The 16972-nt window shown below is 35.7% G+C and overlaps 1 protein-coding gene and 1 long non-coding RNA gene across 4 annotated transcripts in view; both read right to left on the bottom strand.

Annotated features, from left to right (window-relative positions):
• The window catches only part of LOC127877435 (peptidyl-prolyl cis-trans isomerase E-like), a 45374-nt gene that overhangs the window by 7455 nt on the left and 20947 nt on the right, over positions 1-16972 (bottom strand). For both annotated transcript variants that reach the window (XM_052423308.1, XM_052423309.1), the window contains exons 9-11: positions 14981-15086; positions 14491-14566; positions 5062-5128 (exon numbers count right to left, since the gene is read on the bottom strand). In XM_052423308.1, coding sequence (XP_052279268.1) covers positions 5062-5128; positions 14491-14566; positions 14981-15086 — 249 coding nt within the window. The remainder of the gene's footprint in view (positions 1-5061; positions 5129-14490; positions 14567-14980; positions 15087-16972) is intronic.
• Positions 5147-8005, bottom strand: LOC127877436 (uncharacterized). Of its 2 annotated transcripts, XR_008048437.1 has the most exons (4): positions 7837-8005; positions 7195-7352; positions 6505-6719; positions 5147-6023 (listed from the first exon to the last, which is right to left on the bottom strand). It is a non-coding gene; the product is annotated as an uncharacterized LOC127877436 (long non-coding RNA). The 2 variants fall into 2 exon arrangements; XR_008048436.1 differs by lacking the exon at positions 5147-6023 and having other exon boundaries at positions 6398-6719.

Raw genomic sequence — 16972 nt, 5'->3', positions numbered from 1 at the left:
CTTAACTATTCTGGGAAGGTGGAGTTCAAAATAATAAAAGTACTACATACAGACAGGTGTACATACTTAACTTGCGCTTTATAGTTCGATTATTTAGTGTAAAATCTTCAAAAGAGGACGAGTGCTGAGCAGACAGGCGGTAGTACAGACTTAGTGTGCTCTATTATTAAAATACGTTTTCACTGTTTTTGCATTCAAAGTTATTTACAACAATGATACTCTGATTTTCAAGCAATACTGCATTTCACATATCATACATGACATCTGTATATAAAATTTATTAGAATAATGGTATTTCTGACTTTCACATAATACTGTATTTCACATATCATCCATGTAGGCCTACATGACTTTTGTATATCAATCTGTATTAATGATTTAAAATGAAATTTCATACTTCATTTAAGAGTTAATTTTTGTTAATTATTCACATTTGTAAGTTTTGTTTGTAAACAATTCCTCTAAGCTCCTACTCTTTATTTACAACCAATGCAAAACTAAAAGGCATTTTAATTGTGAAATTTATTCTCAAATACAAGCTGCATTTAATATCATAAGTATCGCAAATAGTTGGTTGTACATTTTCTCTATCTCTTTAATTCTTGAACAAAGTATATCTGTGATATGATATGTGCACATGTAGACACGATAGGTTTTTGTCAATAAATGTTTAACAGTAAAGTTGGAGAATATTTAAATCTATTTTTTATTGATCAATATAATTGAATTTTGACAACAGTTGTTGCCTAAGCTGTAAATGATATTTTTACGTACATATCTTTACTTTTCTTCTTGATATTCATAATATACACTGGGACTTTGTGATAGTTATAAGTTAAATAATAGCCATATTGAGTAAGTTCAATCAGCCATCACTGTACTTAAAGCTAAGAAATATGAAATTTTACGCCCATTAAATTTATATATATTGTATAAACCTTTCTTGGAAATACATAAGTACGTAATTTTGCTATTTCAAGAGCTTGCTTCAATGTTGTAATCTGTTCTTTTTATGCAGTCAGCATGCTGATTTTTATAGGAAAATAAATGCCAGACAGATGTATTAATGTGTTTATCTCTATATTGATACCACTGTATAGCAATTGCTGTTCCATGCTGTTCACTGTAAAGGACTATAAACAAGGGGTTAGGCATCAAGCAACTGTCAGAGATAATGAGGTACCTGCTGTGGCTAATGGTTATTTCATTGGTCTGCAGTCATTAAATTGCATGCAACAAAATGTGTGAAAAGTGGCCAGCACAGGAATTTGGGGCCTGACTCTTAACTGTTATATACAGTTGTTTCTTCCATAAGTAATTTTCTGTGAAATCAATATTACTACTTAACATTTTGAGATTATTTAATAAAGGGTTTTCAGATGCCGAAAATATGTTTGTTGCACTTCATCCCCAACCAATCATAAACATAATAATCCTCTTCAGAAAGGAACAAAAATAAATATAATTTTTTTGGCAATTTAACTGTATATCTTATCGGCAGAATTAATATTCACATGACTGCACGGAGATCATGAATATCATAATATGCATAAATTTCATTCAACATGTACATCGGTAACTTCATAGAAGAGTGTAAACAAGGTTACACTATAAAGCCATTTAAAGCCATGTTTTTCAACAGACAGCAACCATAAATGAACTCGGCCTAGATATCATAACAAGATATCCATAAAACCAATCTTTTGACCAAGTTTCATGATGATTGGACAAAAAAATGTGACTTCTCAGTGTGTTCACAAGCTTTTTTTACTATACAAATATAAGGAAAAAGAACCCCCCCACCCCCCTGGTGGCCATGTTTTTTTACTGATCCGAACCATTTTTGAACTCAACTGTCATATCAAGGAAACAAATGTTCTGACCAAATTTCATAAAGCTTGGGCAAAAAATGTGTCATATAGACTGTTCACATGTTTTCACTATAAATTTGTATACATATAGAGAACAGGTTTGCCTCACCCCCTGGCGGCCATGTTTTTCAAATGTTCAAGACCATTTTCAAACTCACAAGATATCCACATAACCAATGTTTTGACCAAATTTCATGATGATTAGGCAAAAATATGACTTCTAGAGTGCTCACAAGCTTTTTTACTTTATAACAAGAGTTCCGCGGTCGGAGATGACCGCATTGAAGCCGGATTTTTGATTTAAATGACAGGAAAGTACCTTTCGTGTTTTTGTCAATGCAATACTTAAATTACTGAAATATTGTTCAAAGGTCAAAATGAAATGTAAGTACTTTTCAAGGCATGAGCAAACCTTGTGTTATGTTTTGAATGCATGCATATACATGAACAAGAATAACATTTAAGGTCACAAATATGAACTTGAATTGACAATTAGGAAAGTTTGATCTCAATTTTTTTATTTTTTAACATTTTTACATTCAAGGTCACGGTGACCTTGACCTTAAAATGACCAGTGGTCATCTACTAGTTCTGGCCAACCTTCATATCAAGTTTGAAGACTCTAGGTCTAAGCATACCAAAGTATTAACAACTTTAACATATTTACATCCAAGGTCACAGTGACCTCGACCTTCAAATGAATGACCTTGAAATGACCAGTGGTCATCTAAGTGTGCTTGCAAACCTTTACGTCAAGTTTGAGATTCTAGGTCCAAGCATACCAAAGTTATAACAATTTTAACATTTTAACATTGAAGGTCACAGTGACCTTGACCTTCAAATGAATGACATTGAAATGAGCAGTGGTGATCTTCTAGTACTGGCCAACCTTTATGTCAAGTTTGAAGACTCTAGGTACAAGCATACCAAAGTTATAACATGGAATAAGAACTTTAACATTTTTACCTACCAAAGTTATAAGAACTTTAACATTTTTACATTCAAGGTCACAGTGACCTTGACCTTAGAATGAATGACCTTGAAATGACCAGTGGTCATCTAAGTGTGCTTGCACACCTTCATGTCAAGTTTGAAGACTCTATGTCCAAGCATACCAAAGTTATAACAATTTTAACATTTTAACATTTAAGGTCACAGTGACCTTGACCTTCAAATGAATGACATTGAAATGACCAGTGGTCATCTTCTAGTACTGGCCAATCTTTATTTCAAGTTTGAAGACTCTAGGTACAAGCATACCAAAGTTATAACATGAAATCAGAACTTTAACATTTTTACATTCAAGGTCACAGTGACCTTGACCTTCAAATGAATGACCTTGAAATGTCCAGTGGTTACTTACTTGTTCTGGCCAACCTTCATGTCAAGTTTCAAGACTCTAGGTCCAAGCATACCAAAGTTATAACAACTTTAACATTTTTACATTCAAGGTCACAGTGACCTTGACCTTCAAATGAATGACCTTGAAATGTCCAGTGGTTACTTACTAGTTCTGGCCAACCTTCATGTCAAGTTTCAAGACTCTAGGTCCAAGCATACCAAAGTTATAACAACTTTAACATTTTTATATTGAAGGTCACAGTGACCTTCACCTTCAAATGAATGACCTTGAAATGACCAGTGGTCATCTGTTAATCCTGGCCAACCTTCATGTCAAGTTTGAAGACTCTAGGTCCAAGCATACCAAAGTTATACCATGAAATAAGAACTTTAACATTTTTACATTCAAGGTCACAGTGACCTTGACCTTCAAATGAATGACCTTGAAATGACCTGTGGTTACTAACTAGTTATGGCCAACCTTCATGTCAAGTTTCAAGACTCTAGGTCCAAGCATACCAAAGTTATAACAACTTTAACATTTTTTATATTGAAGGTCACAGTGACCTTGACCTTCAAATGAATGACCTTGAAATGACCAGTGGTCATCTGTTAATCCTGGCCAACCTTCATGTCAAGTTTGAAGACTCTAGGTCCAAGCATACCAAAGTTATACCATGAACTTTAACATTTTCGAGCACGCCGCCACCCCGCCCGCCCCCCCCGCCCGCCCGACAACATCAATCTATAAGCCGAGATTTTTTCGAAAAAAATCCGGCTAAATATAAGGAAAAAGACCTCCCCCCCCCTGATGGCCATGTTTTTTACTGATCCGAACCATTTTCGAACTCAACCTTCGTATCTAGGAAACAAATGTTCTGACCAAATGTCATGAAGATTGGACCAAAAATGTGACTTCTAGAGTGTTCACAAGTTTTCACAATATACATATTGAGAAAACTGCCCGCCCCCTGGCAGCCATGTTTTTTCACCGATCTGGACCATTTTCGAACTCATCAAAGATATCAATGAAACCAATGTTTTGACCAAGTTTCATGTTGATTGGGCACAAATTGTGACTTCTAGAGTGTTCACAAGGTTTATCTATAGCCATATAAGGAATACTGCTTTGCCCCCTGGCAGCCATGTTTTTCCACGGATCGGAACAATTTTTGAATTCAACCAACATATCATTAAGACAAACATTTTGACGAAGTAACATGAAGATTGGGCATCAAATGTGACTTCAACAGTGTTCACAAGGTTTTTCTTTTGTTTGACCTAGTGACCAAATTTTTACCCAGCATGACCCAGTTTCAAACTCAGTCGAGGTATCATTGGGACAAATGTTCTGACCAAGTTTCATGAAGATCGGACAAGAAATGTGGCCTCTAGAGTGTTCAAAAGGCAAAATGTTGACGACGGACGCACGAAGGACGACGGACAAAAGGCGATCCCAAAAGCTCACCATGAGCATGTTGTGCTCAGGTGAGCTAAAAACACATAAGAGAAGTTTCCATTGAACACCTGTAGCAGCTAGTGATATGGAGATGTTGCTTGTTCACCTTAACCCCAGAGCATTTTGCTGACACTGATGCCGACATTTGTGTAAATAGCAAAGCTCAGACTATTTGATAACTAGTCGAGGCAAAACTTGTGAAGAATAAAATCTAAGCTATAAAAGATGCCTTAGCAGCTTATTATAATAATCCCACTAACCACAAAATGCATTCAAAATAAAACTTTAAGTCATTTGTAAAAAATTATATATATCCCAGCTTGCCAATTTTATGTTCATATTATACTCACTATTTAAGAACTGACGAAAATGACAATAAAGAAAACTTGCCTCCATTTTGCGAACCACGTCCATTCCATCCACGACCTTCCCAAATACTACATGTTTATTGTCCAACCTGGAAGATATAGGTGCACAAACAAATAAAACAGTATTAGCAATAGATTAATAGTTCCAGATGGATTTGGTCAACAACAATTGCAGCAATTTTGGCTTTTAAGCAACAATGTGGTTGAGTAGCAAAGATATTAAACTTCAAAACAAGTTTCATAAAGATGTATTCACAAATGTTGTTCCTAGAGTGGTAACTAGGTTTTTCTGAAATTTTACCTGGAGACTTTGTGTTTTATTCAATGGACCAGACTTGAAATCGGTCTACATTTAGTCAAGATACAAATTCTACTCAAGTATCATCAAGATTGAGCACTAAATCAAGCCTCTAGCGTGGCCCAGCTAGGTCACAAGGTTGATCTAAGCTTTGATATGGTGACATCGTCTTTGGATGCCTTTGACAAAGCTTTTATATTGTCCCTTTAAATATTCTTATCACATTATATGAAGATTTGATGAAAATTGTGGCCTGTAGAGTGAGATAAATATAAACAAGAGGGCCATGATGGCCCTGAATCGCTCACCTGACTAACCAAATACAATCCCAACCCAGTTTTCATCAAGATAAACATTCTGACCAAAATTTCATAAAGCTTGGATGAAAACTGTGACCTCTATTGTCTACACACGGTTTTTCTAATATTTGACCTATTGACCTAGTTTTTGACCCCAGGTGACCCAAATACAATCCCAACCCAGATTTCATCAAGACAAACATTCTGACAAAATTTGATGAAAATTGGATGAAAACTGTGACCTCTATTGTCTACACAAGGTTTTTCTGTTATTTGACCTAGTGACCTAGTTTTTGACCCAAGATGAACCAAATACAATCCCAACCCAGATTTCATCAAGATAAACATTCTGACCAAATTTCATAAAGATTGGATGAAAACTGCATCCTCTATTGTCTATACAAGGTTTATCTATTATTTCACCTAGTGACCTAGTTTTTGACCTAGTGACCTAGTTTTTTAACCCCAGTTGACCCAAATTCAATCCAAACCCAGATTTCATCAAGATAAGCATTCTGACCAAATTTCATAAAGATTGGATGAAAACTGTGACCTCTACTGTCTACACAAACAAATTGTTTACGGTTTTTCTATTATTTGACCTAGTGACATAGTTTTTTACCCCAGATGACCCAAATACATTCCCAACCCAGATTTCATCAAGATAAACATTCTGACCACATTTCATAAAGATTGGATGAAAACTGCGACCTCTATTGTCTACACAAGGTTTTTCTATAAGTTGACCTAGTTTTTGACCTAGTGACCTAGTTTCTTACCCCAGATGACCCAAATACATTCCCAAGCCAGATTTCATCAAGATAAACATTCTGACCAAATTTCATAAAGATTGGATGAAGACTGCAACCTCTATTGTCTACACAAGGTTTTTTTTATTATTTGACCTAGTGTTTGACCTAGTGACCTAGTTTTTGACCCCAGATGACCCAAATACAATCCCAACCCAGATTTCATCAAAATAAACATTCTGACCAAATTTCATAAACATTGGATGAAAACTGTGACCTCTACTGTCTACACAAACAAATTGTTGATGATTTTTGAATTATTTGACCTAGTGACCTAGATTTTGACCCCAGATGAGCCAAATACAATCCAAACCTAGTTTTCATCAAGATAAACATTCTGACCAAATTTCATAAAGATTGGATGAAAACTGCGACCTCTATAGTCTACACAAGGTTTTTCTATTATTTGACCTATAATGTGACCTAGTTTTTGACCTAGTGACCTAGTTTTTGACCCCAGATGACCCAAATACATTCCCAAGCCAGATTTCATCAAGATAAACATTCTGACAACATTTCATAAAGATTGGATGAAAACTGCGACCTCTTTTGTCTACACAAGGTTTTTCTATAAGTTGACCTAGTTTTTTACCAAGTGACCTAGTTTCTTACCCCAGATGACCCAAATACATTCCCAAGCCAGATTTCATCAAGATAAACATTCTGACCAAATTTCATAAAGATTGGATGAAGACTGCAACCTCTATTGTCTACACAAGGTTTTTTTATTATTTGACCTAGTGTTTGACCTAGTTTTTGACCCCAGATGACCCAAATACAATCCCAACCCAGATTTCATCAAAATAAACATTCTGACCAAATTTCATAAACATTGGATGAAAACTGTGACCTCTACTGTCTACACAAACAAATTGTTGATGATTTTTGAATTATTTGACCTAGTGACCTAGATTTTGACCCCAGATGAGCCAAATACAATCCAAACCTAGTTTTCATCAAGATAAACATTCTGATCAAATTTCATAAAGATTGGATGAAAACTGCGACCTCTATAGTCTACACAAGGTTTTTCTATTATTTGACCTATAATGTGACCTAGTTTTTGACCTAGTGACCTAGTTTTTTACCCCAGATGACCCAAATACATTCCCAAGCCAGATTTCATCAAGATAAACATTCTGACCACATTTCATAAAGATTGGATGAAAACTGCGACCTCTATTGTCTACACAAGGTTTTTCTATAAGTTGACCTAGTTTTTGACCTAGTGACCTAGTTTCTTACCCCAGATGACCCAAATACATTCCCAAGCCAGATTTCATCAAGATAAACATTCTGACCAAATTTCATAAAGATTGGATGAAGACTGCAACCTCTATTGTCTACACAAGTTTTTTTTTATTATTTGACCTAGTGTTTGACCTAGTGACCTAGTTTTTGACCCCAGATGACCCAAATACAATCCCAACCCAGATTTCATCAAAATAAACATTCTGACCAAATTTCATAAACATTGGATGAAAACTGTGACCTCTACTGTCTACACAAACAAATTGTTGATGATTTTTTAATTATTTGACCTAGTGACCTAGATTTTGACCCCAGATGAGCCAAATACAATCCAAACCTAGTTTTCATCAAGATAAACATTCTGACCAAATTTCATAAAGATTGGATGAAAACTGCGACCTCTATAGTCTACACAAGGTTTTTCTATTATTTGACCTATAATGTGACCTAGTTTTTGACCTAGTGACCTAGTTTTTGACCCCAGATGACCCAAATACAATCCCAACCCAGATTTAATCAAGATAAACATTCTGACTAAATTTCATAAAGATTGGATGAACACTGTGGCCTCTACTGTCTACACAAACAAATTGTTGACGGACGCACACACGCACGCACACACAACGGACGCCGGACATCACACAGTCACATAAGCTCACCATGTCACTTTGTGACAGGTGAGCTAAAAAGATGATGACACACACCACATCGCACCAAATGTCTATGGACCCCAGACATATGTTGATAAAAAAATAGCTCACCTTAAAGAGCTCAGCTGAGGTAAAAAGTTTTGAATAAAATCATAATATTTTAGGACTTTGAATGCGCTCATCAAATAAAATAACTGTGAAATTATTATCAAAACCATTTATCAGAAACTAAGATTTTTTTCGAATAAACATTCCTTTTAATGAATTTAAGACACAAATTCTCCCATATTCTTTCAGCCACATTTTTTTTGAACAAATAGAAGTACTTTTTAGAAATAGGTTTGAAACACCAGGAAATATTTTTTTAACAATATTAAACATTCACATGCCCATACCTATGTAAAGGATCATGAATACCATTTATGTTTTTTGTCCAATGCATTTCACACAAGCAGTTCAAACAAGAGCTGCCTCCATCGGAAGACATATGCCCCCGGAAAACACTTTTTCGAAACCTGAACGCAGATTTTGAAACCTAACCGCAGACCCTATGTTCAAGGTCAAGGTCAAAGGGGTTAAAAATTGTGTGCATATGAAAGGCCTTGTCCATATACACATGCATACCAAATATGAAGGTTACATCTGAAGCGACATAGAAGTTATGAGCATTTTTCTAAACCTAAACGCAAAAGTTTGACGGACAGACGGACAGTTCGATCACTAATATATATGCCCTCCTTCAGGGGCATACAAATAATTATTGTATTAAAGCATGCATTCAGATGAACAAAAAAGAAGCCATTCTCTAAATACTCAGCTTGATTCGAGAACCCATCAGACATGTTTAATTTCGTAGCATCTCTCAATAAAAACCTGATTTTCCACAACATCTCTGCAGTTGCACTGAATATATGCCGTTAGCGTTTTATAAATCACTCATCATGTCCCATGAATCAATTAAAGCCTCTTTAAATGGCTTTTGTACAATGTCGTGCCCTGATATTAAACCTTTTCATGGCATGGTGTGCAATTTTGCAGATTAAAAAAGCATTTTCTTGAAACTAATCAATACCTCACAACCATGAACAGAAAAGCTGACATAAAACAACTTAATACTGTAGAATGAAAATAACTTAGCTATAAAACCTTCATCCAATACCATTGAAATTTTGTCATTGACATAGACTTTCATTGATAATCAGTTTAGGGATTCAAAAAGGCACAACTTTGTGGAGATTGTTTGTAAAACCATTAATTTTCTCAATGAAGTGTTTGCGGGATTGAACTTAATTTGGTGAGGTATTGTAATGTGTCAGTTAATAAGTCAAAGTGAATTCTGCATTGAGTATTATCTATAACAAGAGGGCCTGAAAGGCCCAAAGTTGCTCACCTGAGATAGCAAGATATTATTGGGACAAATCTTCTGACCAAGTTTCACGAAGATCGGATCATAAATGTGGCCTCTAGAGTGTTAACAAGGTTTTACTATAGCCATATAAGGAAAAATGCCCCACCTCCCGGCAGCCATGTTTTTCAACCAACCGGCATCATTTTTTAACTCGTCCAAGATATTATAGGGATGAATCTTCTGACGAAGTTTCATGAAGATCAGACAGTAAATGTGGCCTCTAGAGTGTTAACAAGATTTTACAATAGCCATATAAGGAAAAATGCCCCGCCCCTTGGAGGCCATTTTTTTCAAGAAAACATAATTATTTTCGAACTCATCCAAGATATCATTGAGACCAATCTTCTGACCATATGTCATGAAGATTGGACAATAAATGTGGCCTCTAGAGTGTTAACAAGGTTTTACTATAGCCATATACATGTATAGCCATATAAGGAAAAATGCCCCGCCCCTGGTGGCCATGTTTTTAAAGCAACCAAAACCATTTTCGAACTCATCCAAGATATCATTGGGAAAAATCTTCTGACCAAGTTTCATGATCATCGAAAAATAAATGTGACCTCTATAGTGTTAACAAGGTTTTACTATAGCCATATAAGGAAAATAGCCCCTCCCCCATGGTGGCCATGTTTTTCAACCAACCGGCATCATTTTGAACTCCTCCAAGATATTATTGGGATGAATCTTCTGACCGAGTTTCATGAAGATCGGACTATAAATGTGGCCTCTAGAGTGTTAACAAGATTTTACAATAGCCATATAAGGAAAAATGCCCGTCCATTGGAGGCCATTTTTTTCAAGAAAACATAATTATTTTCGAACTCATCCAAGATATCATTGAGACCAATCTTCTGACCATATGTCATGAAGATTGGACAATAAATGTGGCCTCTAGAGTGTTAACAAGGTTTTACTATAGCCATATACATGTATAGCCATATAAGGAAAAATGCCCCGCCCCTGGTGGCCATGTTTTTAAAGCAACCAAAACCATTTTCGAACTCATCCAAGATATCATTGGGACAAATCTTCTGACCAAGTTTCATGATCATCCAAAATTAAATGTGACCTCTAGAGTGTTAACAAGGTTTTACTATAGCCATATAAGGAAAATAGCCCCTCCCCCATGGTGGCCATGTTTTTCAACCAACCGACATCATTTTGAACTCCTCCAAGATATTATTGGGATGAATCTTCTGACCGAGTTTCATGAAGATCGGACTATAAATGTGGCCTCTAGAGTGTTAACAAGATTTTACGATAGCCTTATATAGCCAAATAAGGAAAAATGCCCCGCCCCCTGGCGGCCATGTTTTTTAACCAACCGGCATCATTTTCATACTCGTCCAAGATATCATTGGGATGAATCTTCTGACCAAGTTTCATGAAGATTGGACAATAAATGTGGCCTCTAGAGTGTTAACAAGATTTTACTATAGCCATATATAGCCATATAAGGAAAACTGCCCCGCCCCTTGGCAGCCATGTTTTTCAAGCAAAGGTTACCATTTTTGAACTCATCCAAGATATCAGTGGGACAAATCTTCTGAGCAAGTTTCATGAAGGTTGGAAAATAAATGTGGCCTCTAGAGTGTTAACAAGGTTTTACTAAAGCCATATAAGGAAAAATGCCCCGCCCCCTGGCGGACATGTTTTTCAACCAACTGGCATCATTTTCGAACTCTTCCAAGATATTAATGGCATAAATCTTCTGACCAAGTTTCATGAAGATCAGACATAAAAATAAATGTGACCTCTAGAGTGTTAACAAGATTTTACTATAGCCATATCAGGAAAAATGCCCCGCTCCTTGGCAGCCATGTTTTTCAAGCAAACGTAATCATTTTCAAACTCATCCAAGATATCGCTGAGACCAATCTTCTGACCAAATTTCTTGAAAATTGGACAATTAATGTGGCCTCTAGAGAGTTAACATGTCAAATGTTGACGCCACAAAACACACGACGCACGACGGACAAAAGGCAATCACAAAAGCTCACCATGAGCACTTTGTGAGTTACAAAGTAAGATAAACTTGATATCACAGAAAACCCTATCCAACCTAAGGCTTCAACAATACTGCAAGCAATAATTAAATGAGTGAATAAGGGAGTCCAATAACAGTGAAACTGCTTTCAAAAGATTTTGCATTGCTCTCATTTTGATCTGTACCTCTTCATGTTGTCACTGTCGTTCTCAAACCTTGTATCTCCAAAATTTTCAGGTTTTTTTCCGTCTTTTCCAAATATATGAAGTCTGTGGTGTGTTTTGTGCTATATCTCATAGCTCTACGCCAATCAGAGCCCTTGAAATAGCAACGTGACGAAATGTTGTAGCTTGATTGTTGGCTTTTTTTCGGGCGAAAAGTCGTAGCAACGTCATTTCACCTATAGGTACGTCATTTCGTTTGGACACATTTGACAAAAACGTTTTTATATTTGCAGCTACGAGATTTCCTATCAGGACGAATTGTCGAACCTCATAAAAATGACAAAACTGTGGTGACAAAATATCGTAGCTACCATTTCTGAATATCAGTATGACTTATCAGTATGACTTACGCGTCTTCAGCTTATACTGTATTTTGCAGCTTCATTTGTTTGGTATTTTTACAGAATTTCAATTTCTTAAACATCGTTATAAAAAAAAGTGACGGTTTTTACTCTCTCCTGAAAAGTTAGCATTTTGAAGCTACAAGGTTAGAGAACGACAATGTGTAATTTATCATATTCAAGTTATCTGTACATTGGTCAACTTTAAACATTTCCTAGATGCTTGATACCAGATGAACAAATGATTTAAATTTTTTGTTATGTTTTAACAGTTTCAGCAAAAAATGGTATGAGCTTTGGAGTCACTGCAGAACTATGTAAAATACTATTTTAGAAACAAGAAACAGTCACAAGACAATTAAGTCTTATGGTTCATTATTTTAGAAACAGTCACCTGACTGACAAAAAGGCAGACAGGCAAACAGACATACAATCACACGAAATGCAAGTGGACTGTTCATCTGTTGCTAGAAATTACAAAATTTTCAGAAAAGTATGGTGCTATGCAACTCATGATGCTCCTTATCATAATTAGGCTTCTTCTTGTGAATGCTTAATTAAGCTTTCAAATGACCCGTATTATTTGCTTCCGAAGTAAAATGGCAGCAATTTTCGGTCTGATTTGAAAGTTTTATTGTCTTGAAATATTTTTACCTCCATTTTTGCATTTAAAAAACAGCCTGTGCATTATACATGGGGGCGTGCTATATACATGGGAAAATTCGGTAGGTGGGACAAATGATTGACAACCCTACAGCCCTGCTGACAGGGCACCAGTAGGCCACTTAAAATGAAATTCATAACACCGCCATGGACATAGCCCATTCCAACACCAAGGCCTTACATACTATTTCACAAATGGTGAAAGTAGTTGTCACATTCTTTTTATAAAAGTTGTGCCTTGTGTCCTCAATAAAATATCAAGCATTTAAATTCCAGAAAATGTAAGATCCAGAAAAGTAAAATATTATGGCATAATGAGGATCATACTTTAAAGTTGTCCTATGCAGCTATTCATACAATAAAGTAAAATTGAGACCAACAAGTTATGATTAACATCAAATTAACATTGTCCAGAGTTAAGCTCTCAATTAGTTTCTGATCTGTACATTACAATAAATGTGTAACATCTCTAGCAAAGAAAGGCCTAACACAAACACATGTTATAGTTTTAGCTTTGCATTTGTGGCAATTCTTAAATAAGTAGTTATGTGTTACTGTAAAGATTTGAAAGAAATGAATGTATCGGGAACTACTCCCATTCACACAAACCTACAAGATACATATAAATTGCAACCAATCAAGAAAGTATAGATTACAATAATCAACTTGTATATAAACTTTATGTTTAATTTTTCCAAAGGATTCTCAAAGAAATGCTATAAATTTGACATTTGAATAAAAATTTGATTTGCATAGCAAGAAAAGTGACAAGAGACAGTTTTGTTGTTAAATGGCTTTATTCAAATTGCGTGTTTCTAAATTGGAGAATGCAAAAGGTTTCCAGCATCTTTCAAATGCCAGTTTGTTAGTTTATAAATACAAGAGCTGTCTCCATAGGATGACATATGCCCCCGAAAAACGCTTTGATATTAGTTATGAGCAATTTTTGAAACCTAAACGCAGATTTTGAAACCTGAACTAAAGGTCACAGGGGTCAAAATTTGTGTGCGTATGGAAAGACCTTGTCCATATACACATGCATACCAAAAATGAAGGTTACATCTGAAGCGACATAGAAGTTATGAGCATTTTAAGAAATCTAAACGCAAAGTGTTACAGACAGACAGACAGACAGACAGACAGTCAGACAGACAGACTATATGCCCTCCTTCGGGGGGCATAAAATGAGAAGCCTTATCTTATATGATTCCTCTTATATGATCATTAAAAACAAACAAAAAATGCATTTCATATTACTTTTAAACACACATTCAGAATCCATTTGCCTTTGATTGACGACAGCTGTAATTTATAATGTAATGGGTTGGTTGCTTTAGATAAAGTACTATCAAAAGGTGACAAAAATGTCTCTCCTAATAATATATCTGATGTTCAATTATTCTGTTAATTAATCAACAGCCTTTGATTACACATATAATTATACAAGTCAGTGTCATTGTTATTTACAATTAAAATATGACCAGGGTATATGAAATTTAAGTATTACTATTTACAAACCAATCTGTCTTTTCTGTGCATATGAAAAACTGTGATCCGTTTGTATTCGGTCCAGAATTCGCCATGGACAGCGTTCCTTAAAATAAAAGTATAACATGCAAGTACTTAAATTGACGCACATTCATTCATTTATTGCCATTATTTTCCTGCAATAAAAGCTAATTACAAGAAATCAGGTGAGAAGGAGTCATGCAGTTAAAGATTTAACGTAGCGCTAGCATGGATAATGCTTGCCACGATGCTGTAAGAATGTAGAGCCTCGGCATCTATTTTGTCCAAAGGAGTTGTTGCGAGGTCATTGTGTTATTAGCATTAGGACTCCGTCTACATGCGTTCTGACGACCCACCAACAGCATCTTTTGCAATCCTTTAGGCATACTGAGTGGCCATATGAATGCAGTTAGAATGCCAGCCCTGTGTGACAAGGTATAAGCTGGAGCAAACATCTAATCTTAGCAAATACATGACGAACCAGAAGCTTGTGTCCTACCTGGTCCCGCATGTTTTAAGCTGAAGTTTTCATCCTCGAACTTTGAGCCATATATTGATTTCCCGCCAGTCCCATTGTGGTTGGTGAAGTCACCGCCCTGACACATCTGCATACTAGGGTCAAGGACTTAATTTGCAAAACTGTGCATGTCTATACACTATGTCTAGCGCGATTTCTGCCATCCACACCGCATCACTGTGATTTAGCCCAGAGTGGACAATTACTATCTCACCGCGATACACCGTTGAACACGGCAATTTCGCTGTGGCGAATTGCGGTGTTAGTCTCAGCGTTATCGGGAAATTGATCTCACGGTGGACTACCGCGGTCTAGGTGGTTCGCGGTGAAATACATGTGCAACAACAACATTATACAAATGTACAGTCTGCAATATCGAAATGTACATGTTCATTCACATTGCAGATTGTATAATGTTGTTTTTTTAAACTTTGTATGTACATGAATTACATGCACTTCATAATAAAATCACCCAATGTTCAACTCTTTTCTCTCGTGTTTGCCCTCTTTACAGAATCATTGACATGTCTTACATCGAGCGTGAGTATAGTTTGCTTTTCATGCTCCAGGTTTTGTTTCAATTGTTTCTGCATAAAGTTTCCCTTGTTGTTTTTAATTTAAGATTTGTTTTATGTTAACGTTTCGAAAATCCTTGCTCGTTTGTGTACATATATAGCTCGCCAACAATTACATACAAACATGTTACATGTAATTTGATATCAGACTATTTTTGTGATTTCCTGTTTCTTTTGTTACATGTATTGGATCGAATAAATGTACATGTACACATTCGAGACATCCGCAGTAAGTATTAAATTCTGCAATATTTTAAGATCATAGTCATGCGAAAAGATCAGTTGTCATATTGGTGAGTGACTATTTGTATACCTGTTCTTTGTTCCATAACAAGTTCATTTTGAAACATACACTGTATGTATAATAACGTAAAAAAAGAAATCGTAATATTATGGAAAATATTGATTAACTTATTGTGTTACAATAATGTTGTGCATTGAGCAAATACAATGTATATCAAATTTATAAAGTATCAATAAGAAGTGGTAAACAATTGAAAATGATGACAAGTGTTAACAATCAAGTTACAATGTATAAAAATGTACATACAAATGTAACAAAACATTCTAGAACTTTGCAAAAATTATATGGTCTGCAATATCGAAATATACATGTTCATTCACATTTACCTGTATTTCACCGCTAACCACTGAGGCCGCGGTGGTCCACCGCGATCACGGTGGTCCACCGTGAGATCAATTTCCCGATAACGCACGCGGTGTTCAGCAACTGTCGACGCGATCTATCATGACGGAAACACCTTCAGATCGCGGTGATTTTCCACGCTCACGAAAAATTGTCCTCGGTGGGAGTGTGATGGATGGCATTTATCGCGCTAGACGTAGTGTATCTGTTGAAGTGACATACAATGATTAAATATTGCTATCTTTTTTAATGTATTTAGGATCAATTAAGGGATATCCTTTTCCCGCTCCTGTTGACACAATGATCATCTATAATGATCATCTACAATGTATATATCTGTTGATGTGACAGATATAGTCTACAATGTTTAACTATTGCTTTCTTTTTTTTGTATTTTACATGTAGGATCAAGTTAATCCTTTTCCCGCTCAGGATGAAACAATGAAAAGATTGAAAATCATAAATAAAGATAAAGCTATAAACAGTCGTTCTGGTAAAACTTCGGAGAACAAGTATAAGGATATAAGCCATTGTGTAGGAGATATGCTCCAAAATTATTGTCCTGTATAAAATATATTTGTCTAACAAACAAAGGGCAACAATTCAGCACAAAATGATAAATACCTTGAAAAGGGCAAAGATGACTGGCATTATGAAGAAGCTGTTAACTACTTACAACCGAATTACCAATTCCATAACTATAGACCATTAAACTTTTCAAATACACTGCAACTTCTTTTATCTAGTAGTTTA

Source organism: Dreissena polymorpha, chromosome 4 (genome assembly GCF_020536995.1).
Source record: "Dreissena polymorpha isolate Duluth1 chromosome 4, UMN_Dpol_1.0, whole genome shotgun sequence".
Classification (NCBI taxonomy): domain Eukaryota; kingdom Metazoa; phylum Mollusca; class Bivalvia; order Myida; family Dreissenidae; genus Dreissena; species Dreissena polymorpha.
The sequence above is the reverse complement of the archived record's forward strand: the minus strand, read 5'-3'. Positions and strand labels throughout refer to the sequence as shown.